A 25,050-nucleotide genomic window follows, 5' to 3' on the forward strand; every position below is an offset into this window, starting at 1 on the left:
GGTCAGGAGATCGAGACCATCCTGGCTAACATGGTGAAACCCCGTCTCTACTAAAAATACAAAAAAATTAGCCGGGTGTGGTGGTGGGCCCCTGTAGTCCCAGCTACTCAGGAGGCTGAGGCAGGAGAATGGCGTGAACCCAGGAGGCAGAGCTTGCAGTGAGTCAAGATTGCGCCACTGCACTCCAGCCTGGGCGACAGAGCGAGACTCCGCCTCAAAACTCCGTCTCACAAAAAAAAAAAAAAAAGAAAGAAAGAATAAAAAGAGAAGGTCAAGGCAAATACTGGAAGCTCCAATATTAAAGCAAATGTTAAGTGGGAAGGAGTGATGGGCAGTGTCAGACGCTGAAGAGGGGGAGGGGAGGGAGGAGGATGGTCAGAAGGTCAAGAAGCTTGGCTGTGGCCAGACTGTGGAAGGTCTAGGAGCCAGAAGAGATGCTTGGATTTAGTAAACAGGAAGTCATATGGTGCCCTGGGCTGGAGCACTTCCCCCGGAGTGAGGAGAGTGTAAGCCAGGTAACAGGCACTGAGAAATGAATTGGCAGACACCATCTCAGGAAGCATGGCTGGGGAGGAAAGGAGAGAGACGGGGTGACAGCCAAAAGTGGGTGCAGAGTCAGGGAGGGACTGTTTTTTAGTGTATTAAGACACAAAGAAAGTGTGTGCATGGGCTAACGGGAAGGAAACAGAGGGGAGGGAGGAGTTAGAGAAATGGGGCACAGGGATGCCAATTATGGCAGTGACGTCCCTGCGTAAAGCAGGGTACGGTGTCCTCAGCGCTTCCCTGCACAAATTCAGCAGCAGGGCTCACGCAGCTGTTTCCTTTAGTGTCAACTTTTCTGTGAAGTAGGACACAAGGTTGTTCAAGAGAGTGAGCGGGTGAGCCTGCCACAGAGATGAGAATGGCCCCAGGACAGAGCCTGTGGTCCAGAGTGGTCCAGAGCCAGAGGCAGGACACTCTAGGGACTGAGTTGAGAGGGAGGGGCCCACAAGGGCTGGAGCAAGAGTAAAGAGAGGCACAGCATTGGGTAAGATGAACTTCTAGGTTCAAAATCTCATTGAGGCTCAGGGACACTGGGAGGGTCCAGATCCACAGAAGTCTACCCCCTTACCACCTACCTGATCCTACTCTTTCTGGACTAATCGGCTCATTCTTACTAAGATGTTAATGGCTAACATTTCTCAAAATACTTAGTTTTAACAATGGCTTTCAAACCAAAGATTTCAGTAATAACAGAATTTTCCTGAAACACAGGCAGACACAGAGCGACTATCTCATTGCTCTGCACCAAAAACCTCCACCGGCCCCGTGCTCGGCCTCTCAGCAATCCTTCACTCTGAAAAATCTGCCATAATTTGGTGCAGCAACAGAAAACAAAAGGAAAATTGCATCTTTTCTGCTCCCGAAAGCAGTCTCCAGGATGTTCAGTTTGATCTGACAACCACTTGATGAGTATTCATTCATTCATTCATTCATTCATTCACAATATTTATTGAGCATCCACCATGCTGCAGGTACTGTGCTACATCTGCGGACACAGCAGTGAACAACAGGGCCAAACCCCCTCCTTCAGTGGGGCATAGACTCATCAGGACAAAGGGGCAGGAGAGCTGCGTGCTCTGAGCCAGGCACTCTGCAAGCATGGACCTTTACAAGCATGACTTTGAAGTCAGGATTTTTGCCCCATTTTACTAATGTGACGACTGAGGCCAAGAATGAACTAGGATGAGGATTTGCCCAGGGCTGGCCTTATTCTAAAGTTTGTGCTCAGAGAACGCACCCCCTAGTGCTTCTCAGACTCTCACAGGCACAGGAATTGACCTGGGGATCTTGTTAAAATTTAGGTTCAGTAGGTGGGGGATGGGGTCCAAGAGGCTACATTTCTAAAAAGCTTCCTGCCAAGGCCTTGAACCATACCTCAGAAGGCAAGGGTCTAGTGTTTCCCACACTCATCTGGTCATGAAACCTTTGCCCTCCCCAAGCACTTATTTACTAGTCCCTACTTCACTTCCTCAAACCTAAAGAATGAATGAAACCCCAGGAATGGCTGAATAAATGAATGAATGCCATCTCTGGGCCTCCCAGTGTTACTGTGCTTCCCACCTTCACAGCCCTATTTGCATAACTGGCCATTTGACTCAGTTTCCCTGCTGAGCCCCTTGGGTCCTCACTGGGACCACAGACTTTCTAAATACCCCTTCACTGAGCTAGGGCCCTTCTACCCTGCCTGCTCCCTCCCCTGGGTCCGAGGTCCTGTTCCAGCCAGGCACAAAGCGAAGGCTGGACCCTGGCCTTCCTCAGCCCCACCCTCTGTAGCTTCCTCATCTCCCGGCTGGCTGACCTCACCGCAGCCTGCCTGCAATGCCTCATCCTGAAATGCCAGCTGCCCCCCACCAACAGGCCCAAAGAAAATGGCATTTCAGTGCTGTGTATCTGCTCTTCAGAGAGTATTAAATCTAGAATAATGGGAATTAGTACACGGAAGAAGTTGAGGATAAGACTCCCCTGAGCGTCCTGATTTCTCACCTAACAAATCCAGGGCTGGAGGAAAGACTTAGTGATTCAGGAGCTCCAAGCTGTCAGGCCAACCCTCACCAACAGCCCTTTTGTGAAGTGTATTAAGCAGTTTAGGAATGCTAATGCGTGCCTTCGGGGCTGGTGCCTTCCCAGGCTCTTCCAGGGGGCTGCCTAATCTCATCAACACAAATCTGGTCACCCTGGTGACCACCTCTGGGCTGCTGCACTCCCTGAGAACAGGTCCTGATGCCACCAGCACCAGGGCTAATTGTAAAGGAGGGACAGAGGGAGGGGAAGGCGGTGCTGCAAAGGCAGCCCAGGTGTGGGCTGACTTGTGGAGGCAGAGCCTTTGCCCAAAGACACCCAGGACCTGAGCCCCTCTTCTAGTTATTCCTGAGTGGGGTTAAGACCAGGGTCATCAGAAGGTGAGCAGGAAGAACTCATTAAAGATGCAGATCCCTGCACCCTGCTCTCAGATCCTCTGATGCAGAAAATCAGAGGAAGACCTGGAAATCTACATTTTTCTTTGTCTTTTTTTTTTTTTTTTTTTGAGACAGGGTCTTGCTCTGTGACCCAGGCTAGAGTGTGGTGGTGTAATCATGGCTCACTGCAGCCTTGACCTCCTAGGCTCAAGCTATCTTGCCTCAGCCTCCTGACTTGCTGGGACTACAGGCGTGTGCCGCCACCACACCCAGCTAATATTTTTATTTTTTGTAGAGATGGGGTATTACTATGCTGCCCAGGTTGGTCTTGAACTACTGGACTCAAGCAAGTCTCCCACCTCAACCTCTCAGAGTGCTGGGATTACAGACGTGAGCCACTGCACCTGGCCAGAATCTACATTTTTAACTGGGAAACCTGTACAGTGGTTAAGCCTGTGGGCTCTAGAATCAGACTAGGCTTAAATCCACGCTCTCCCCCTCCCTACTTGTGTGGTCTTAGCAAGTAATTTAATTTCCTTAAACCTCAGTTTCCTCAACTGCAAAATGATAGAATTCTTAGGAGTTTTGTAAGGGGTAAGGGAGGAAAGAGCAGCTCTCACTAAGCATAAGGCCTGAGTGTTCAACAAGGGACAGTCAGCCAGGGACTGCAGCTCACGCTTGTAATCCTGGCCCTTCGGGAGGCCGAAGGGGGAAGATTACTTGAGGTCAGGAGTGCAAGACTAGCCTGGGCAACATAGCAAGAGCCCTATCTCTACAAAAAAATTTAGAAAAAAAAAATAGCCAAGTGTGGTGGCATGTGCCTATAGCCCCAGCTACTCAGGTGGCTGAAGCAGGAGGATCACTTGAGCCCATGAGGTCGAGGTTACATTGAGCCATGATCACACCACTGCACTCCAGCCTGGGTGACAGATCAAGACTCTGCCTATAAAAAAGATAAAAATAAAAACTAAGGGACAGCTTCCACAAGGAAGACTATGATGCTGATAAAGGAGGGGGAGATGCAAACTTGACATCTCCCAAGCACAGCCTGCTGCTTTAAGTCTTTGTCTAGCTGCTCCCTCTAAGACATTCTACCTGCAAACTGCTCTCCCTCAACCGAATCCCTGCTCACTTTTGAAGAACCTGCTGGCACCTTCTGAATGAAGTCTTCCTTCTTCCCCTCTCCCCCTCCACTGTGCTTGGAGCTCCTTTGGCTTTTAGTAGCTTATAACTGTCCTTGGGGGAAGGAACTTGGTTTTAAAAGGTATTTGTGCCCATGACCCCCAACCCAGGGCCAGTGCACTAGGTACTCAGTGAGTGTTCCATGAGCCAGTCCCAATGCTCGTAGGCAGACAGGAGCAGCTAAAGGCCTTAAAAAGCCACCTTGTTGACAGAGGTACGGGGTTGAAGCCTTGTTAAAGAAAAGGCCACGACATGAGAGAAATGCAAATCAAAACCACAGTGAGATACCATCTCACACCAGGTAGAATGGCCATCATTAAAAAGTCAGGAAACAACAGGTGCTGGAGAGGATGTGGAGAAATAGGAACACTTTTACACTGTTGGTGGGACTGTAAACTAGTTCAACCACTGTGGAAGTCAGTGTGGCGATTCCTCAGGGATCTAGAACTAGAAATATCATTTGACCCAGCCATCCCATTACTGAGTCTATACCCAAAGGACTATAAATCATGCTGCTATAAAGACACATGCACACGTATGTTTATTGCGGCACTATTCACAATAGCAAAGAGTTGGAACCAACCCAAATGTCCAACAACGATAGACTGGATTAAGAAAATGTGGCACATATACACCATGGAATACTATGCAGCCATAAAAAATGATGAGTTAATATCCTTCATAGGGACATGGATGAAGCTGGAAACCATCATTCTCAGCAAACTATCGCAAGGACAAAAAACCAAACACTGCATGTTCTCACTCATAGGTGGGAATTGAACAATGAGAACTCGTGGACACAGGAAGGGGAACGTCACACTCTGGGGACTGTTGTGGGTTAGGGGGAGTGGGGAGGGACAGCATCAGGAGATATACCTAATGCTAAATGACTAGTTAATGGGTGCAGCACACCAACACGGCACATGGATACATATGTAACAAACCTGCACATTGTGCACATGTACCCTAAAACGTAAAGTATAATAATAAAAAAAAAAAAAAAGAAAAGGCCACGGAGGGGAGGGTCCTGGCTGGGGTGAGGGTAGATGCAGCAAGGTCAAAGGTCAGGAAGAGGCTTTCACAGATGGCAAGGCTGAGGATGGGGAGGAGGATGACTTACAATGAGGGGGAGTCCTGGCTTCCTGGGAAGTAGCAGGACTGGGGAAGAGGCTGGACAGGAAAGGAAAGGAAAAGACATAAATGGAGGAGATTGGCAGAGAAGGGAGAGGAAAGGAGAGAGGCGGAAGGAACAAAAGGTTGACAGGCACACATGGCCTGGACAAGGTAGAAGATAGCAGGTCTCCCCAGGGACAGCACCTGGAAAGGACCTGCTGACTCAGCCCAGGCAGGTAGACTTTCTATTATTCTTTTATTTCTTCTTTCCTCCCTCCCTTCCTTCCTTCCTCCCTCCCTCCCTCCCCCCACCTTTCTCTCTTCCTTTCTTTCAGTCACGTTTTTAAGAGAGACAGGGTCTTCTAATTCTGTCACCCAGGCTGGAGTATAGTGGCACAATCATCGCTCACTGCAGCCTCCAAGTCCTGGGCTCAAGCCATCCCCCGGCCTCAGCCTCTCGAGTAGCTTGGACTACAGGCACCTGCCACTATACCCCAGCTAATTACTTATTTATTTATTGTTTAATACAGAAGAGATCTCACTTTTTGTCATTTAGGTTGGTCTCAAACTCCTGGCCTCAAGCAATCCTCCCAGCTCGGCCTTCCAAACTGCTGGGATGAGAGGCGTGAGCCACCACACTTGGCCTATTTTCTTTCTAGATGGAAGTTTTGTGATGTTCTCACAGAGGCACGATGAACAGAACCACAACTTACGATCCATGATTCATGGAATGGGTTTAATGTACTTTTGACTGTTCACTCAGCTGTTTACCCTCCCTGGGAGGCCAGGGCACCCGGTAGAGGACTTGTGGAAGAAAAAGGATCCCCTCAGCCCCTCCTTGCTGATGTGGGGCTCCAGGCACCCTCACCAAGACCTGCCTTCCCCAGTAGCACCCTACCCTCATTGTGTTTTTTTCAGAGACCTGTGGCTGCCAGCCAAGCCAGTCAGCCACCCCGTTCTCCAAACCCTCCAGACTCCTCAGTGCCCTTCTTTGGTGAGCAGACCTTCTTCCAGACCTGGAACAACCCACTCTCACTCAACCAGGAGCCCACGCAGATGAACCTGCACTGTCACAAGCCATTTCCTGCTCCCCTCTTCACCTGCTCACTCCTGTTGATCCTGCAGGTCTCGGCTTGAACATCCTTCTCTGGGAGCTTTCCTTGATCCCTTGTGTCTAAAGAGTTGTCCCTCTTCTTTTATAAAAATTGTGGTAAAATACATATAACATAAGATGTGCTATCTGAACCACTTAGAAGCGTATAATGTAGTGGCATTAAGTCCATTCACACTGTTGTGCTAACATCACCCGCCATCCATCCACAGATCTCTCTCCATCTTGCAAAACTGAAAGTCAGTGCCCATTAAATGATTAACTACCCATCTCTCCCTCCCCAGCCCCTGGCAACCACCATTCTATTTTCTGTCTGTATGAATTTGCCTGTGCTAAATACCTCACACATCAGTGGAAGCATATGGTAGGTATTTATTTGCCCTTTTGTAACTGGCTTCTTTCTTTTTTATTTTTTTTGGAGACAGAATCTCGCTCTGTCACCCAGGCTGGAATGCAGTGGCGCGATCTCAGCTCACTGCAACGTCCACTTCCCGGGTTCAAGGGATTCTTGTGACTCAGCCTCCCGAGTAGCTGGGACTACAGGCGCGCGCCAACATGCCCGGCTGATTTTTGTATTTTTGGTAGAGATAGGGTTACACCATGTTGGCCAGGCTGGTCTTGAACTCCTGGCCTGAAGCGATCCACCTGCCTCGGCCTCCCAAAGTGCTGGGATTATAGGTGTGAGCCAGTGCGCCTGGCCTGTAACTGGTTTCTTTCACTTAGCATGATGTCCTCAAGGTTCAGCCATGCTGTAGCAGGTGTCACAATTTCCTGGCTTTTTAAAGCTGAAAGATACTCTATCATATGGATATACCACATTTTGTTTATCCACTCATCTGCACATGGACACATGGGTTGCTTCCGCCATTTGGCTGTTGTGAATAATGCTGCTCTGAGCCTGTGGGTAGCTGCCTCTCTTATGTACACTCAGCACTGAAACTTGCCCATGTCCCCAATGCAGCTGAGAGCTCAGGCACACACAGGCACTCAATAAATGGCTGCTGAAGGAGTAATCCTGCCCATTCTCTAGGTATAGCATCCATACATTAAATTGTACTTTAACTGGGGCTTTCAGGAAACACAGGGCCTTGAGCCAGAAACCTCCTGTAGGATGTGGGGGCCCAGGATGGACAGGAAGGTTCTAGGACTCCTCAGAGCCCTCCATACAGAGCAAGCCCTGCAAGAGAGTGGGCCCATGGGACCCCACCATACTCTCTAGCTCATCAGTGCCCTCATATCTCAATTTCTATCTCCCCAAAAACGCTGATGGATCTGACTATATCAAAAGGAAGCATTTCTGTCCAACGAAAGCTGCCATATGCCAAATAGATGGATTAAAGACTAGAAGAAGCTATTTGTAACTTCTAAAATTAACAAAGGGCAACACCTAGACTATAAACAAAACTTCTACAAATCAACCAAAAGATTTCTAAGGCAAGAGATCCAATTTTTAAATGGGCAAAGAATCTAAATAGGTAATTCAGAAAAAAAGAAGTTCAAACAGCTAACAAGCTTACTAGACTTAGACTTGCTAGTAATCAGAGAAGTGTAAATTAATACAATGAGATGGCACTTTACACTCCTAAAAATGGCAAAATTGGACAGGTGGCTAATATGAGGTACTCATGAGGACGTGGGAAGACAGAAACTCTTGGGCACTCTTAGTGGAAATGTGACCTGGCACACAATTTCCATGGTGCTCTGGAAAACATCATGGCAGAACATGAAAAATTAACACCTTAACCCAGGGACAAAATCCTCCATCACACAGTGCAGAACTATTCTCACACAGGGTCCCAAGTGGGAATGTACAAGCATGTTCTTCAGAACTTTTAGTGCTGGGCCGGGCGTGGTGTCTCACGCCTGTAATCCCAGCACTTTGGGAGGCCGAGGCGGGCGGATCACGAGGTCAGGAGATTGAGACCACGGTGAAACTCCGTCTCTACTAAAAATACAAAAAATTAGCCGGGCGTGGTGGTGGTCGCCTGTAGTCCCAGCTACTCCGAGAGGCTGAGGCAGGAGAATGGCGTGAACCCGGGAGGTGGAGCTTGCAGTGAGCCGAGATCGCGCCACTGCACTCCAGCCTGGGCGACAGAGCAAGACTCCGTCTTCAAAAAAGAAAAAAAAAAAAAAAGAACTTTTAGTGGTGGAGTAAGGGGGAGTTGCTGATAAGCTAGAGGGCTATCCTTAGGGGAACAGATACATAAAACATGATGGATGTATAACTCACAATGCAATGCAGCAGTTAGAAACCACTGACTAGGTACACTCAATGAGCATGATGAGATATGCAAAATATGGTGTTGAGTAAAGTAAGAAACCAGATGAAATTTATACTTCAATATCATTTCTAGAAATAAAAAATACATATACATATAAACAACCCTACATATTTTATAAAGGATCCAGGCTTTTTTTTTTTTTTTTTTTTTTTGAGACAGAGTCTTGTTCTATCACCCAGGTTGGAGTGCAGTGGTGCGATCTGGGCTTGCTGCAACCTCCACCTCCCGGGTTCAAGGCATTCTCCTGCCTCAGCCTCCTAAGAAGCTGGGATTACAGTGCACACCACCACGCCCGGCTAATTTTTGTATGTTTAGTAGAAACGGGGTTTTGCCATTTTGATCAGGCTGGTCTCAAACTCCTGACCTCGTGATCCGCCTGCCTCAGCCTCCCAAGTGCTGGGATTACAGGCGTGAGCCACCGCGCCCTGCCTGGATCCACGCATATTTGAAGACATATATCAAACACATCAGAATGAGTACTTCTTGGGATTGGGATAGCTTAGCTTCAGGATTGGGGATGAAGGGAGGCAACCTTTGTAAATAAGAGAGAAGTTTTGCACAGATAGTGATCATTAAGTGCTTATGGACTGAGGGTAGGATTAATTCAAATGTGACGCACCTGAGACTTGGTGGGGGTGCAGAAAACAGAAAACGTCAACTGTACCTTCCACGTAACTCAGGAAAACTGTCCCTGTAACATTGTCTTCTTTCCACGTTCCTTAGAACAAAATATTGTAGAAGATGTGAGTCCTAGTGGTTCTCGAATGCAGGGAATTTTCCTCTTGCTATAGTTAAAGGCCTCATTCAGATCTTGCACCCTGGATGAATGTGTTAGTGAGAGTGAAGCCCAAGCAGTCAACTCTCTGAGACTGAACTCACAGTGCTGCTGCCCAGGGGTGGGTGGTGGTTGGGGAAAAGGCTGATGGGCTCTGGATGGAGACGGCTTGTTTCTTCCTTTTTGAGTTCTCAGGAGCAGTCCCACAGGCCACTGGAGGGTAAGAATGGATCAAGGCCAAGAAGCTCAGCAAGCCCACCCTCCTTCTCACCCCCGAGACCTGAAAAATGGCCTGGCAAGCTGTCTGCAGAGGCTGTGAGCTCCCCATCCTTGGAAAGCCAAGCAGCCTGAGTCCTGGGCAGGATCTCCCACTGGATGGGCTTAAACTGGAAACTTTTTTGGTCTTATTCTAATAGCTCTGGCTTCTTTTTGTTTTGTTGATTAAAGAGCTTCCAAGTCCATCACTGCATAGACACACCGTGTATTATTGTCCCCATTTTATAGGTGTGAAAATAGAGGCCCAGGAAGATGAAATGATTGGCTTCTGGTCACATAGGTGGTTAGGGGCATAGCCGAGCCTGGAAGGCTGAATTCCTGACTCCTAGGCCAAACAGGGCCTTTCTCCTGGCTGAGGATCTGCTACGGGTCAGCCCTTCTAGGAAGGCACACATGATAAGGCCAGCAGGATAGGGCCACACAGGTTCCTGGCAGGAGGGGATGCCAACATCGAGATGTCTGTTTTCATGCTAGGAACATTTTAGCATGAATTGAAAATAAACCATTAAACTGTCATCTCCTTCTTACCGCCAAGTCCACACACCATCACCAAGTCCCACCCAATCACTGAACTCTCTCCATTCCTGAAATGGCGATGGAGGGAGCAATGAAGGTTGGTAGGTAGAGAGATTGAGGCTGGGGTAGGGAAAGGGGTGGGGTCAGGCAGCAACCTGAAGACAAATCTCCCGAGGCCTGAGTCGACTCTACCACACTTGCTCATCTTAGAAAGGGCCATCAATCATTCTGCACAAAATGTCTGCACATTCTCTCATACTATACTTGTATCTCAAATTTCAAAGTCTCTGCTTTTTCCCTCGACTATTACATCCGTCACACTCGCTTACTTTCAATCAATAAATAGATGGACCTACTTAATAATAGAACTTATTCTGTTTTCTATTTGAAAACCTTGAAGATGGACACATAATTTTTTGAGGTTTCTGGATTATAATTGCACCTAATTGGTATAAATTAGACATTGGCAGGGAGGAAGGCTATTTGTGTTGCAATATAAGTCCTTATTTTCTGTTCTAGATGGCACAGGAGATTGTCAAGTAAATTTCTCAGAGTAATTTGGTGCTCTCAGTAATTTAACTATACATACATTATTTTTAGCATCATAAAAGTTCCTTATAATAATGATTTTTCAAGGGTGGGACTGACATCCCTTGAACGACAAATTCAGTTTAAAATTTTCCAACAATACAGACACAAACAGGTGGAAAGTAAAAGAGTCTCCAGGAGACAGACTCATCCAGCAGAGGGGGCCGTGGAGGTAAACCCCTACTCCATCCTCGGCTTTCCTTTCTGTAAGCGGAGCCACTGCGCTAGCTCTAGGGTAGGCACAATGTCTTTCTCTGATGGTGGACTTGATAGGAGCTGCCCTGGTGCTCCTGGTTTGTGCCAGGCATATTTTTCGGATGGGTTCCTGGTGGTGGCCACATGAGACTCCCAGCGTCTCCCTGAAGAATGATCCCTTACGGCAGGAAAAGGGAGCCTCCAGCATTTTAGGATTCATGCTATATGGGACCAAAGGCTAATGGAGACTTTATGTCTGCTGGAAATTTCACAATTCAGTTGAGAAAGAAACTGACCAATGTTCACGAAGTCCTGGTCAGGAAGATGAAAATGCTACAACAATGTGAGGTGGGTCAAGCTATTTCCAGTGCCCTCCCTCACTCCCCATCTCCTCATGTCCACTCAATTGGTGCCCATTCAATTGGTTATATAATAACCCCATCTTATCTCCCAGTCTCTTGTTCCAACTCAACCAACCCAAACCATCCCAATAAATCGGACTCACCTCTATCTCATGCCATTCTACCACAATACATCTCACCTCCACTCCATCATATCCCAATTGTTCCATTCTACTCCATCCCAACCCCACCCACCCCATCTTATCCCATCCCACCCCAGTGTCTTCTAACACATTCCCTCCCCACCTCACCCCCCATCCCAGTCAATCCCCTGAATACTGCACACCCCACCCTCTAGATCCCATCCCCGACATCACATCTCACTCAATCCTATCCCATTCCATTCCATCACCTATCTCACTCTATCTATCCTGTGCCAATACATCCCAACCCACCTTTGATCCTACCCAACTTACACCTTCCTACTTGAGCTCAGCCTACCTCAAATTAGGCTGTTTCTCCAATCCCACCCCATCATGTTCCACTCCATCTCCTCCCCTCTCATCTGCTGTTTGGCTAAAGTTCACATTGGTGGATGTATAGTGGGTCATGACTATCTTTCATGTGACATTAAGCTACCTGAGAAGGCCAAAGGAGTCTCACCTTCTCCCAAAGCTCTAAGAACTAAGTGTGTGTTCGGGTGGGAGAGAAGAAAAGAAGATAAAGAATCTCATTTTTAGAAGAGGAGTATGAAAAGACAGTCCAGGAGATTGAGCTCTCTAGAGTCCAGGGGAAAAATAAGTATGAGTTTCCTTCGTTTCTCTTAACTTAAAAGAGTAAAGAAAGAGCTCTGAGAGCCACGCCATCATTTTCAAGTTGAGAAACTCCCATGTTGCATAGCCCACTCTTTGCTTTCTGTGGGTCCAAGGGAAAACCAAGCCCTTCTCAAAGCGAGTGAACCCTGAGACAGAGTCTTTGTAAGGATAAAGACTCTGAAATAATCCTCCATTTGCAGGTTCACCCCGATGTTCCGCTGTTGTTGGGGAAGCTCTCACGACATTGCAGCAGACGGAGAGGAGGGGTGTGAGGCCATATGCCACCCAAGGAGAGAAATCCAGGGAGGGCAATGCAGTGCATTCTCAAGATAGAGGGTTCTCCCTCCCTACCCTCCTGGATTGAAGAGCACTGAGCTGGGTTGATGGGTTGGGTGAGGGGACCAGGTTCTAAGGTGTGTGCTTTCAGCCAGAGGAGCAGAGAAAAGACTCCCCCCACTGCATATAGCGGCGCCAGAGAGTGTCAGAGTGTGTGAATTGTTTCTCTTATATTTCTAAGAGGCTGGTGCAGAAAGCAAGTAGACTGTAGTTGTAGTAACAGTAATAGTATCTAACATGTATTGAATGCTAACAATGGGCCCAGCACTGTAACAAGGGCTTTCCAAAAAGATGGGCCCTAGGGTCAGGTAGACTTGAGGTTTAATCCTGCCTTCTTTACCTACCTGCTCTACAGCCTTGGCCCAGCTGCTTACTTTCTGAGCCTCACTATCTTCAAATGCAATATTACAGTGATAATTAAATGGTAATGTCTATAAAGCATTTAACCAGCACTCGGTAAAGGAGAGCTATTATTATTGTGCAGATGGGCCTGGGGCTGCCTCCTACTTGAAGATGCCCCTTAACCCGTTTCCAGTCTTCCCAGCCCCCAGCTGCCCTGGGAATGCCCAAGAGGGTGGTCTAAGGGAAAGGGAGCCCTGGGCTCCAAACAACCTGCCTCTGATAGTCTCATCAGCGCTGACTGTCTCATCGGCACACTTATTGAGTGTCCACGATGTGCTCTACACTGCCCGGCCTCAGTTCACAGCCCTTTAGGGAAATGAGACAGATACCACCTCACTAAGCCAAAATGCCAATATGTCCTGATGAGTCTGACAACAAAGGAAATGTGAGGAGTTGTAAGAACCCACAGTAGAGTTCCATCTAGACGGGTGTTTGGGGTTAGAAACCAAGAATGACTTTACAGCCTCCCCGCCAGGAGCTTGTGGTGGAAAGGAATGGACAACAGCTGCTTGAGGATTAAAAGTGTGGGATTCAGGCCTCAAAAGTAGCACAGCATAACTGATGAGGACAGCCCAGTGGGAAGAGCAAGGCCAAAGAAGGCAGCCTGGGCAGACGCTTCCAGGGACATGGTACCAGCTGGGTCCCCAAGAAGTTGAATAGCAATACGGTTATGAGTAAAAGATTTGGTGTCAGCCAGGCCTGCACCGAGACTGTGGCTCGGCTATTTACTTAGTGCATGGATAAGCTATGTGTCCTCTCTGAACCTGTTTCTTCATCTGTGAAATGGGAATAATAATACTGCAGGCTTCACTGGGTTGCTGAGAGGATGGAGTTAATACATGCAAGTGCTTAAGACAGTGCCGGTGAGTACTCAGTGAACGTGAGCTGTTATTATAACTCCCCTGGGTGCCCAGAACAGCTCTCTGAGCATGGTAGGTGGGGGAGGACACGGTGAGGGCACACAGACTTCCTGGCTGATTCCTTTGGCCCCAGCTTCTACTTAATAGGCACATTCGATGAGGTATAGCACTGGACTGGTTGCATCTCTGGTTTCTAATCCTTCCAAAAACTCAGGAATTACTTGTCCTTTTTACAGCAGGGAGCCTGAGCCCTAGAGAGGCCTGAAGATCAGCTGGGTCTCCAGCAAGGCTCTGCAGAGCAATCAGGTGAACCTTAATCCTGCTGGCGTGATGATGAGGGTGAAACAGGCAGGTCAGGCACATGCATGAGGGTGAAGGGGGTGCTGCTGAAGCTGCCTGCTGGGCTCTGCCAGAGAAACCCAAACCAGGCAGTGTCCAAGATCCTGCAATTTGATCCTCCAGTCCCTGGTGCATGATTCTAACCTCACCTTCAACAAAGCCACACACTCACCAGCCCTAGATATGGTGGGCACTCTCCGCTGCAGTCAGCTCATTTTTTAAAAACCATAAACCCTCAGCTTGATTGCAAATGGAAATTCAAATTCATACACACACTGGTGACTGAGTAGTGAAATGCCTTTCCTTGGCTCAGGGTTGGAGGAGAGTGGTACGCCAAGGGCTTATTGTTGCATTGGTTCTAGAACCTAGGGAGCTGTAACCAAACGGTGATACTTAGTTGTGGGGAAAAGGAACAGGGGACCAGATGTCTTTGTCATCTTATTACCTCTGCAAACCAGCTGGCTTCCTTGACCCCTGATTTAGTCTTATCGGTCCCTGGAAAACTCTCCAAGAAAAAGAAAACTGTGAAAATCATCTGATCAAACAGCCATACCTCAAGCACCAATTCTATGCCAGAACCTGAGCTGGATACAGGGATACCAAGAGAAATAAAGCAGCGTCCCTGCCTTCAGTAAGCTCACATTTTAATATATAAGGCAGACAAATAAATGCTTTTTAATACAATTCAGTTTGTACTATAATAGAACATTGAGTACAGTCAGTGCTCTAGTCTACAAGAGGCTGACTAAAAGCAAGCACTCAGACAACATACAAAGCAGGGGAAATTTTTTTAATTTGGCATTTGATTTTTTTAAAGCCATGATGTGATTGGCATGGGAAAAATCAGAACTTTGTCAGGATTCCATCTACTTAAACTACCTACTTATAGTTTAATATTGCTTTTTTAAAATTAGTTAGTAAGGGAGTGGAAGGCATGATAGCTTTTTCAACGCTCAGAGCTCCTCAAGGAAAGTAGCTAGGTTTGAGAATAATTGAGGATATGAAACTGACAGAATCTGATGACCACATGATAACGAAGGAGCTGAGGATAATCCAAAGGTTTCTGGGCTCCATAACTGGGAGGCTACAGGAACCACCAGCTCACATAGGAACTACTGGAGGCTTAAGAAAGAAGCTAATAAGATTGATTTGGAAGGGAAATATCTAAGTGAAGATGTCCAAGAATCAGCTAGATATATGGGTTACTTAGACCCAGAGTTCCCATGGACCAGGAAGCCAATAGATGAATTTCAGGAGAGACGTCTTGGCAGAAGAGATCTGTCTGGAAGCTTCAGAGTGTGGTAGTGGAAGGGTTGGGCAAGGATGAGCTCACCCAGGGAGTGGTGAAAAGGAATGGGAAAAAGTACAAAGAATTAAATGCTGCAGGACACCATACTTCAGGGAGGGGAATAAGTGTTAGTGTTAGAGACTGAGAAGGAACACGCAAGAGATAGGAGAAAAATCAGTAAAATATAGTGTCCCAGAAGCCCAAGGAAGAGAAATTCATCCAAAGTGGACACAGCCACAGAGAGATAAAGGAAAATACAGACAAAGTACAATGTATTTGGCAATTGACGTGGTCATTGGTTCTCTCTTCTAGAGTGTTCCAGTGGCATCCTGGAGACAGAGGCTGAAGCAAGGAGTGACTGATAGTAGAGAAAACTGACATGAAGACCCCCTTGAAGAGAAGTGACTGTAAAAGACAAAGAGAGATGGGACAGTGGCTTAGATAGGTCAATAGGGCCAAGAAGGCTTCTTGGCTTGTTTTGTGTTAAAGATGAGCCTGTTTACAGGTCAAAGGGAAACGTGTTTTAAGAAGGGAGGGTGGCCAGGTGCGGTGGATCATGCCTGTAATCCCAGCACTTTGGGAGGCCAAGGTGGGCAGATCATGAGGTCAGGAGTTCAAGACCAGCTTGACCAACAAGGAGAAACCCCCCTTCTCTACTAAAAATACAAAATTAGCTGGGCATGGTGGCAGGCACCTGTAATCACAGCTACTCAGTAGGCTGAGGCAGGAGAATCACTTGAACCCAGGAGGCAGAGGTTGCAGCGAGCCGAGATTGTGCCATTGCACTCCAGCCTGGACAACAAAAGAGTGAAACTCCCTCTCAAAAAAAAAAAAAGGGAAGATGATTGATAGGGAGAGCAGGTAATTGGTGGGAAGTCTCCAGGGAGGCTGGGGTGGGGAGAGGGAGGGGGAGTGCAAGGCAGGACAAGGACTAAAGGGGTTGAGGGGAGAAGGTATGGGTGGGTGAGGAGACTCCCCTTTTTCAAATCATTTTATTCATTTATCCCGTGATCACTGAGCCGAGGAAGGGAGACGGTTCAGTCCTGAGCGTCTTTTAAATTCAACAGTGTGAACTGAACACAAAATGAATGTGTTTCCCCTTCTAATGTACCAAATCCTGCCGATCTTCTGTCAGCAAGTCCATTTCCAAATCTCTGCTGCCTGCAAGGCCAAGCAGCCCATCTAAATGCGGGAAAGGCTTAAAAAGAAATGTGCTGGGCTGGGCGCGGTGGCTCACATCTGTAATCCCAGCACTTTGGGAGGCAGAGGCAGGCGGATCACCTGAGATCAGGAGTTCGAGACCAGCCTGGCCAATATGGTGAAACCCCGTCTCTCCTAAAAATACAAAAATTAACCGGGCGTGGTGACGGTCGCCTGTAATCCCAGCTACTCGGGAGACTGAGGCAGGAGAATCGCTTGAACCCAGGAGGCGAAGGTTGCAGTGAGCTGAGACCGCGCCATTGCACTCCAGCCTAGGCGACAAGAGCAAAACTCCGTCTTAAAAAAAAAAAAAAAAAAATTAAAAAAGAAAGAGAAGAAAAGAAAAGAAATGTACTGGAAGCTTGCGAGCCAGAGCAGGGCCTGCCGGAGAGGAACTACCCCAAGCCATGAACACAAGGCCCCCTCCCCCCAACTTCTCTACTGAGCAAGGAGCTGCGAGCGAATGGATCTCTATAGGGCAGGATTCCAGCACCGCTGAGCGGTGCAAGCGCCGGTGAGTCGGCCTTTTTCTCTCCCCTAGGGGCAGGATATGCCCAAGGGGCAGGGACAAATCTAGCCAGAAAAACAATTCAGTCCGATGCCGAGACATTCTCCAATCAGCTAAGCCAGAGACCGGCCTCGCCTCGACAAACGTCCGGGAGGCCTGGCGGGAGGTAGCAGCGATTCCCCCACCGCCCATGTGGCAAGTCTGGGTGACCAGCGGCGTCGGTATGGACAGCCTCCCAATGGGTGTGGGTGTGCGAGAGGCCAGAGCTCCCAGGCGCGCGCACCGCGGGCGCCCCTCTCTGGGTGTGGATGGCTATGACTCTTAGCAGAACCTAAGAAAGTCCCGTCAGCTAGGAATGAGAGAGCCAGAGCTGGCTCGCGGCGCCCTCCCTGACCAAGAACCCCAGCATGCCGCGGTTAAGCCGTGGGCGACACGGTCTGCGAGGACAGACTCACAAGATGCTCAAGGCCATAGTGGGCCAGAGAGCTCGCCACTCACTGACCTGCCAGAGGAGAGGCGCACTTTCCCAAGAAGGGGAACTGGGGTGGTCTAGGCCAAGCCTTCAGAGGTTCAATCGGTGGTTTCAAAACGGAACAAAACAAAAACAAAAACAAAAAAGAAAACACGGCTCCAGGTCGAAGGTGCCCTAGGTCTAGGCCTGGGCAGCAGGTGTTTCGGTTTCTCCCCCGGTGGGTGTCAGCCTCGCGGGCTAAATGAAAATGCGGTTCCAGGCATCCCGGTTTGGACCCGTCTCCACCAGGGCACACGGAACTTTCTAGGTTGTGGCTAGAACTGAGCTTCGGAGGGGTGCTGTGGGTAAAGTGGGAGGGGACCAGTCGCGGCCAGTAGCCTCCACAGGGGACCGGGTTCCCTCGAAGGTTCGCGTACCTCCCCCGCGCGCTGCAAGCTGCAGCCAGACACCCGCGAAGTTCCGGGACTCTCCGCACCCGCTAGGTCTGCCCCCTCCCGGACTCGGTCGTCGGGAGCTGGTCCCGCCGCCCGCGCCGCCGCTGCCGCTGCCGCAGCCGAGGCGCTCGGCTGCAGCAGGGCGCGGGAAAGGGCACTTTGGCGCGGAGTGAGAACCGAGGGGAATGTGGCAGCGCGAAGCCTGGCGGCGACACTCCCTCCTCCGCCCCGGCCTACAACCCCCACCCCCTCCTTCCCGTCCCTCAACACCCTCCAGCCCCCACCTGCGCCCTCCTGCAAGGAATGCGCGGGACCCCCACCGTGGGCACGCGTCCACCTGAACCCCCTCCTAGCTCCGAGCGCCGAGGGAGGGGTAGCATTTGGGGAGGGGGATGGCGGCCGCAGTCTCCAGGCGGCTCTAGAGGGGGCACCGGTTTCAATGGGAGAAAATGGGCGGGGGCAGGGAAGGGCAGACCTTGCAGACGCGGAAATGGGGAGGGGGCGCGCGGTTCCTCTCCAGCCCCCAGGACCAGCGTGCCCGGCAGAATCCGGAGCCGGGGGAGTAGGGCTCCGGGAAAGTTTATCGGGAAAAAGCCTAGCACCTTGGGGGCTGGGAGGCTGGAGAAACCGAAGCCACAGACCAGGTGCCCCGCAACCCCGGGCGGGGATGTCTGTCTCCCAGGCCCCCACACCGGCCGCATCCGGCCAAGTTGCGGCTGGGGTTGGGGCAGCAATGAGGGTGAGGGTGGAGGTGAGGACGTGGCTGAGGGTGGGGTGGGAGACGGAGGCAGGGATGAGAATGAGAGTAGGCAATTGGGAGGGTGGGAGATTCAGGAAGGGATAGAGGCGGGGGGAGGGACTGGGACCGGGTCGAGGATGGGTGGGCTCGGGGCTCGGCTGGGGCGCGCGGCGGCCGCTGGCTCCTCGGCGCGGCTGGACTCACCCGCGGCGGCCGAGACGCTGAGCAGCCCCCAGCCCAGCAGCAGCAGCAGAGGCGGCGGCGTTGGCGGCGGCGGGCGGCCCCAGCGGCTCCCGGCGCCCGGCACGAGCGCCGAAATCCCGGCTTCGCCGCGAGCCCTCCCCGCGGGGCAGCCGCAGCGCCCCAGCTCCAGTCCCCGCGAGCGCGGCATGGCGCGGCCGGCAGCGCCGAGGGAGAGGCTCCGCTCGCCGCTGAGGAGAAAGGAGGTCAGGAGAGCTCTGGAGCTTTTTTCTGCTCGGAAAAAATCCCGGTACGCGGGAGCCCTGAGCTTCTGCGGCTGGAATGAACCAAGTGTCCGCCCGGCCGGGGAGAGGCGCGCTGCGCTCTCGGAAATGACTCGCTCCAATCCCGCTTCGCGGGGTTCGCGCCGGGGGGCGGGGGGGGTGAATTATCCCCGGATTAATCACTCCGGAGCCGCTTCTCCGCCGCTCCAAATGCTGGGGGTGGAGGCGCAGCTAAGGAAAAAATATTGGGGGACGGGGGTTCCTCTTTAGCGCCACCTCCACCTCCAGATAAACCACAAATTACATCTAAAGGGTTGTTTATCCGTGTTTGTTTTGCAATTGACCAGTTTCTTTTAAGTTCAGTCCTCCCGTTTCCATTTATAAGATCACCCATTAATACACCCCCCTCTCCACACACACACACGGTGACAGAGACACACGCACTCACACACACAGGCACATACACGCACGCCTCTTCCACGTTTGGAAATTGGAATCCTGTCTGGGAAAAGGTAACCAAAGAAGGACGCGGTTCCCCAAGTCTTGGCTCTTACCAGCTAATCTTGGGTGGTGGCTTTGAACTTGCCATCTGGGGCCGGGGGCGATGCTTATGAGCCTCATTCACAATAGCCTCCTACCCCATCCCAGGAGAGGGGTGTGTGTGCGTAGACAGAAGCAGGGTTAAGAATTGGAGGGCGGTGGAGGGGGGTATGTGTGTGTGTGTGTGGGGGGGGAACCCGTTCATTTGACCCAGTGCGGTCCCACTCCTACCCTAAGACAAAAATCTCAGGATGGCAGAGGCGGTCCCTGTGTGCACGGGAGTTGGGGGTGGGGAGTGAGGTTGGTGGAAGGACGGTGCAAGAGTTACTAGTACAATTTATCCCCAAATTTAAATAATCGGATCCTACTTCTTCCTCTCCCCCTCCTCCTCCCAGCCAAGGCCCCAAACCAAGAGAGTTCTTCCCAAGGGCGTGAGCCGCTCCCCACCTCTACCCAGTAGCGGCTGCCTCCAAGCCCCAAGGGCTTAGCGTCGGTCCCCACCCCATCCCCCACCCGACTCGGTCGCCGTCTCTGTCTCGTCTACTCCAGGCTTCTCCGCCAGTCACGATGGCTCCTTCGCTGTCTACGCCAAACTCTCGCCGAGAGGGAAGAGACGCTTCATGGGGGGAGGCTGGAGGAAACTGGGAGGGGCAAGGTCCAGAGAGGAGGCTCCTGCTGGCGCGTGCAGTGGAAAGGCACCTGCGATGGGCACCCCCACCCCCTTTGCCGACGCCCCCCAGAGAAGCTGTGCTCCGGGCTTAGGGCAGCCCAGTTTGGCCAAAACGGAGCGTTGACATCTGTGTGGCCAAGGGGGCAGTGGCCGGCGGGCGGTGGGGCCTGAGAATTTCCGAGGAAGGGTGTGGAGAGGGACTATAGGGATGGCGAGCCAGGCTGGGGGTGGTTGGCGACCCAGGTTGGCCGGCTGTCAGCGTGGCCAGGAATTTCCATCCAAGGAAGGGTGTGAAGAGGGGCTGTGGAGTTGACGATATGAATTGGGGGGCGGGGGCAGGGCTGGAGGAGTGGAGGCTTGTCCCTACTCCCCATGAAAAACTTCCTCCCCAGAGCCACGCTTTCGCAGCCTCCTAGATGCCGCTCTTCCTCCCTCCCCCCAACCCAAGTTGTTCCGGTTTCCCTGAATGAGCTCATCCCGCAGCTGGGGAGCCAGCCCGGTGGCCCTGGGCAGGCGAACCTCCTCAGAATCGCGGGCCTGGTCCCCACCCCCAACACGCTTGCCTGCCCGCCCCTCCCGACGCCGCCTTGCTGGGTGCCAAGAACCAACCGAAGCAGCCAGAACTCCTCAGTGAAAGGCCTGCTTTATGTCCCTGGGGCAGCGGGGAGGGGGCTTCTCCCTTCGCATTGTCCAGACTCAGCCTCCGAAAGAGAGGGCTCAGCCTTCCCACCAGCCACGGAGAGGAGGAAGGGACTGACTACGCCGGGAGTGAGTGGTGGTGGTGGCCTTGGGGGCTGCTAGCTGGAGTTGCCTGGGGGTGCGCTCCTGGCTTCTAAGCTCGGACTTTACCCCTCTCTTGGAGGCGGGGTTCTCCTCCAGAGAAAGGAACTGGCAGAGATGCCCAGGCCTCCCGTGCAGCCCACAGCTGGGCAGAAGAGAGTCTGCGCTGCTCTGTAATTCTAGGGCTGCAGGCCAACGGGCTTTCTCTTACCCTCTTCTCAGCTCCAGAACTTTGCTCTGTGGCTGCAACGGGCAGATGAGATTTACCCCCAGAACCTTCCCGGGCAAAAGGAGTGTTTGTCATCCTTCTCCCTGGGGGCTGTGGAGGGCGGGGCACCTATTTTATCCCTGCAAAAGGCCCAGTTACTCACATCCTCCGCCATTCCTGCTCTCTGATCTATTTGGGTCCACATGCATTTACTGAGCGCCTCCTGTGCTCGGGGGCCCTGAGCGAGGCTGTGCTGTGGGCCCTGCAGAGATGCACAGTGTGTGGTCCTGCTTTGGGAGGATGCAGGCCAGAGGTGGAAACCCACACGTAACTGATACCGTCAGACAGCCATAATCACCATGACTGAAGAACCGGCATGCTACCGAGAGGCCTGTCAAGACAGTGAGATTTTCTTGGACTTGGGGGATCAGAAGGCTAATTTAAGAAGGAAAGTAGGATTTGGGCTGGACCTGAGACATGGATAAAGACCTTAAAAAGGTGAAGATTCATTTACTCAACAAATATTTATTGAGCATCATTATGTATCTGGGTGCTGTGCTAGACAATGAATATACACCTAGTGAACGGTCCCTGACTTGATGAAGGCAGAAAATATGTATACAAATACACATAAAGTTACTAATTAAGGATGCTACAAAAGGAAAGTTTATGGTGCTAGAAGAAACAATATGGGGACATGCTTTAAGGAGATGGTCTGAGACGGCCTCTCTGAGATGGCAACGGTGGAAGATTGGATCTAAAATTAAGCAAGATGCTCAGGAGGCTGAAGCCAGAGGATCATTCGAGCCCAGCTGTTCAAGGCTGCAGTGAGCCATGATCACACCACTGCACTCCAGCCTGGGTGACAGAGCCAGACTCTGTCTATAAATTAATTAATTAATTAACGTAACAATAGAATTAAGCAAGGCAGCCATGCAAAGTTGGGGAAAGAGCTTTTGGTGTAGTGAGCACAGGCAAGGCTGTAAAAAGGAAAGGGGGCCAGGAAGAGGAGGATGGGGCTGGATTGAGGTAAGCAATGAGAGATGCAGAGTGGGGCAGATCACATAGGGTCTATTGGGGATGGCGAGGAGTTTGCATTTTATTCTTAGCCAGTGAGAAACAGAAGGTGTATTAATTTGCTAGGGCTGCTGCCACTATAAAGTACCATAGACCCTGTGGCTTAAACAACAGAATGTGTTGCCTCACAATTCTGGAGGCTGGAAGTCCAAGATCAAGATGTTGACACAGTTGGTTCCCTCTGAGGCTTCTCTCTCTGGCTTGTAGATGGCTGCCTTCTTCTCCCTGTGTCCTCACATGTGTTCCCACGGTACATATCTGTGTCCAAACTTCTTCTAATGAGGACACCAGTCATATTGGATTAAGGCCCAACCCAATGACCTCATTTTAACTTAATTGACTTTTTAAAGACTCTACCTCTGAATAAGGTCACATCCTGAAGTACTAGGGGTTTGGACTTCAACCTGTGAATTTGGGTGGGGGGCACACAATTCATTCTATAACAGGAGGAGATGACTTTTCAGATAGAGGGAGGAGAGAGATACTTGACAGTCAGAAAATATATGTAAAGAGATATCTGTTTACATTTATTTTCTGTGTACAGCATGACTCCTTTAGTGAAAAGTAGACAGCTCTGAATACAAAAGGTAGGTTTTCATTTCTGGGAAAGAGACGCGAAGTGATGTGGCCTAACATATACTCTAACTTCTCTGTGAGGAAAGGGTAAGAAAGGAAAAGGTACCACTTAGAAGACCACTGCAATAGTCTGAGCCAGGAAACATGGGGGCAAAGGCAGAGATGGGGACCCAACATCTGCAGGGCAATGGAGATGCAGGAGTCAAAGACATAACAGCCTACCCCCATCTAGCCTAGGAGAGTGTGGGTCTCAGCCCAGCCCCCAGTGCTGGCTCCCTGCCTGCCCCTCCCATTCTCCCTATGAGCAACAGGCAGCCGTGGGTTGAGGTGTCTTTACAATATCACATTGCAAAAAAGCCCAGTGCAGTCTAGTGACTAGCCAAGATAAGCCTAATATCCAGATAAAAATCAGAGTTTGATTTAGAAAGAATACAAGGCCTGATGCTCTGGAGAACTCTACCTCATTCAAGGAGGAGCTGTAGACTTGATGCCCCGAAATGTTCATTCTGACCCAGGAAAAGATCAAAAAGCCTTCTGAAGCCAAAAGAGAGAGAGAGAGAGAGAGAGAGTGAGCAAATGGGAGATTCTAGCAATGCGAGGGCAGAAATAGAGGCCAAGGGGCAGGCAGGCTGCAGAGAAAGGCTACGGGACAAAGATGGGCTCAGAGGAAAACTTAGGATCCCAAATGGGGCAGGATTTTCAAATCATGAGCATGATCAGGCCAAAGTGAGTATCTCCCAAGGGCGAGGCTGTCACCATAGCGGTGGCAGTGATCTGCTGCCCAAGGAATGGCAACAGAGGGGCTTCATGAGGAAAAAGCCCAGACCACACCAAGGTGAGGCTGTGGGCTTCTGAAACCAGGAGGGAGAAGTGAGAAGGGGCCCACAGCTTAGGCCATTCCTCTAGCGCTACCACATGCTGCGGCCACCAAATTCTGACATTCTTGGAGGAAATTCTTCGTTTGTGTATAAGGAAAAAGAGCTCATGCCAGTGACAAAACAGGGTGTTAAGCCATTGAAATATTGGTGTTTGTTAGAGCAGTTAGCAATACTTTTATACAGGCTTCCTCGCTTTTTGCATAGTATCCTATGTAGTCATTCACTTACTCTTCACTTACCCTTTCATTCATTTGTTCATGCCACACTGAGCTGCATGTCAGAGTCTGTGCTAGTGCTGAGGAAACAAATATAAAGAAGAATAAGACATTCCCATGGCCCCTGTCCTCAGGAGGTTGAGAGTTTATTGAGAAGAGAGTTAAACAGCAAAGCATGATTGATTACTCCAGAAGAGATATAGCATGTGATGGAAACAAGAAGGGCTCCTAGCTCAGCCTACGGAAAGGGCAGGAGAGAACAAGCACTTTCTAGGAAGAAAGCACAGAGTGGGCCAGCTCAGGGAGGGAGGACACAGTGTCTAAATCTGCAGCTCTCACAGGGTACCAAGGAAGGGCGTGGGGTGGAAATAGACCTCTCTTCTGACTCAACGGTCTCTCCATAATCGTTGGCTTTCTTATTTGTCCCTGCTGGTGGATGGGCAACTCCAGGATGGAAACCTCTTTTCTCCCAAGTCCCAGGGTCTGTATTGTATCTGGCATTCTCTCTCCTCGGATGTCTCTTAGGAGCCCCACCCCACCTCTTCCACCACAGCCTGCTCAGACCTGGGCTCATCCACTTCTAGTTCTCCACCCCAGCCTGCCTCTCTGTTCAGCTCCCCAATTCAGGGAACAGTTTCCACATCCACCCAGATCCTGAGCCAGAAACCTATTTATCCTGGACTCCCATCTTGCCCAGTCTCCACATCAAGCCATCACTGAGCCCTCCAGATTCTGCCTCCTAGACACCTCCCAGATTCTAACCAGAGTCCACAATGGCTGTTGCAGGTTACTTACAACAACTGAGTAACAAGTGCCCATCTCTGCTCTTGCCCTATTCAATGCATCTTCCTCTCTGCCACCAGCTATCTTTTTAAAACACTCACCTGATTTCACAGCTCCTCCGTCTTCCCTGGACTTTCCCTTATGGCCT

At 50.4% G+C, this 25,050-nt stretch overlaps 1 protein-coding gene across 9 annotated transcripts in view; it reads right to left on the reverse strand.

The window, feature by feature from the left end:
- CSMD2 (CUB and Sushi multiple domains 2) overlaps nt 1-19,243 on the reverse strand; it is a 701,208-nt gene extending 681,965 nt beyond the window's left edge. For 8 of the 9 annotated variants that reach the window (XM_032160157.2, XM_032160162.2, XM_032160160.2 and 5 more), the window contains exon 1: nt 18,916-19,243. In XM_032160157.2, the coding sequence (XP_032016048.1) occupies nt 18,916-19,102 (187 nt within the window). In that variant the 5' untranslated portion in view covers nt 19,103-19,243. Of the gene's footprint in view, nt 1-17,568; nt 17,634-18,915 lie in introns of those variants that run through there. The other variant, XM_032160161.2, reaches the window with a different exon arrangement.
- Nucleotides 19,244-25,050: the final 5,807 nt, after the last annotated feature.

The sequence above is a fragment of the Hylobates moloch genome, unplaced genomic scaffold, assembly GCF_009828535.3.
Source record: "Hylobates moloch isolate HMO894 unplaced genomic scaffold, HMol_V3 SCAFFOLD_8, whole genome shotgun sequence".
NCBI lineage: Eukaryota > Metazoa > Chordata > Mammalia > Primates > Hylobatidae > Hylobates > Hylobates moloch.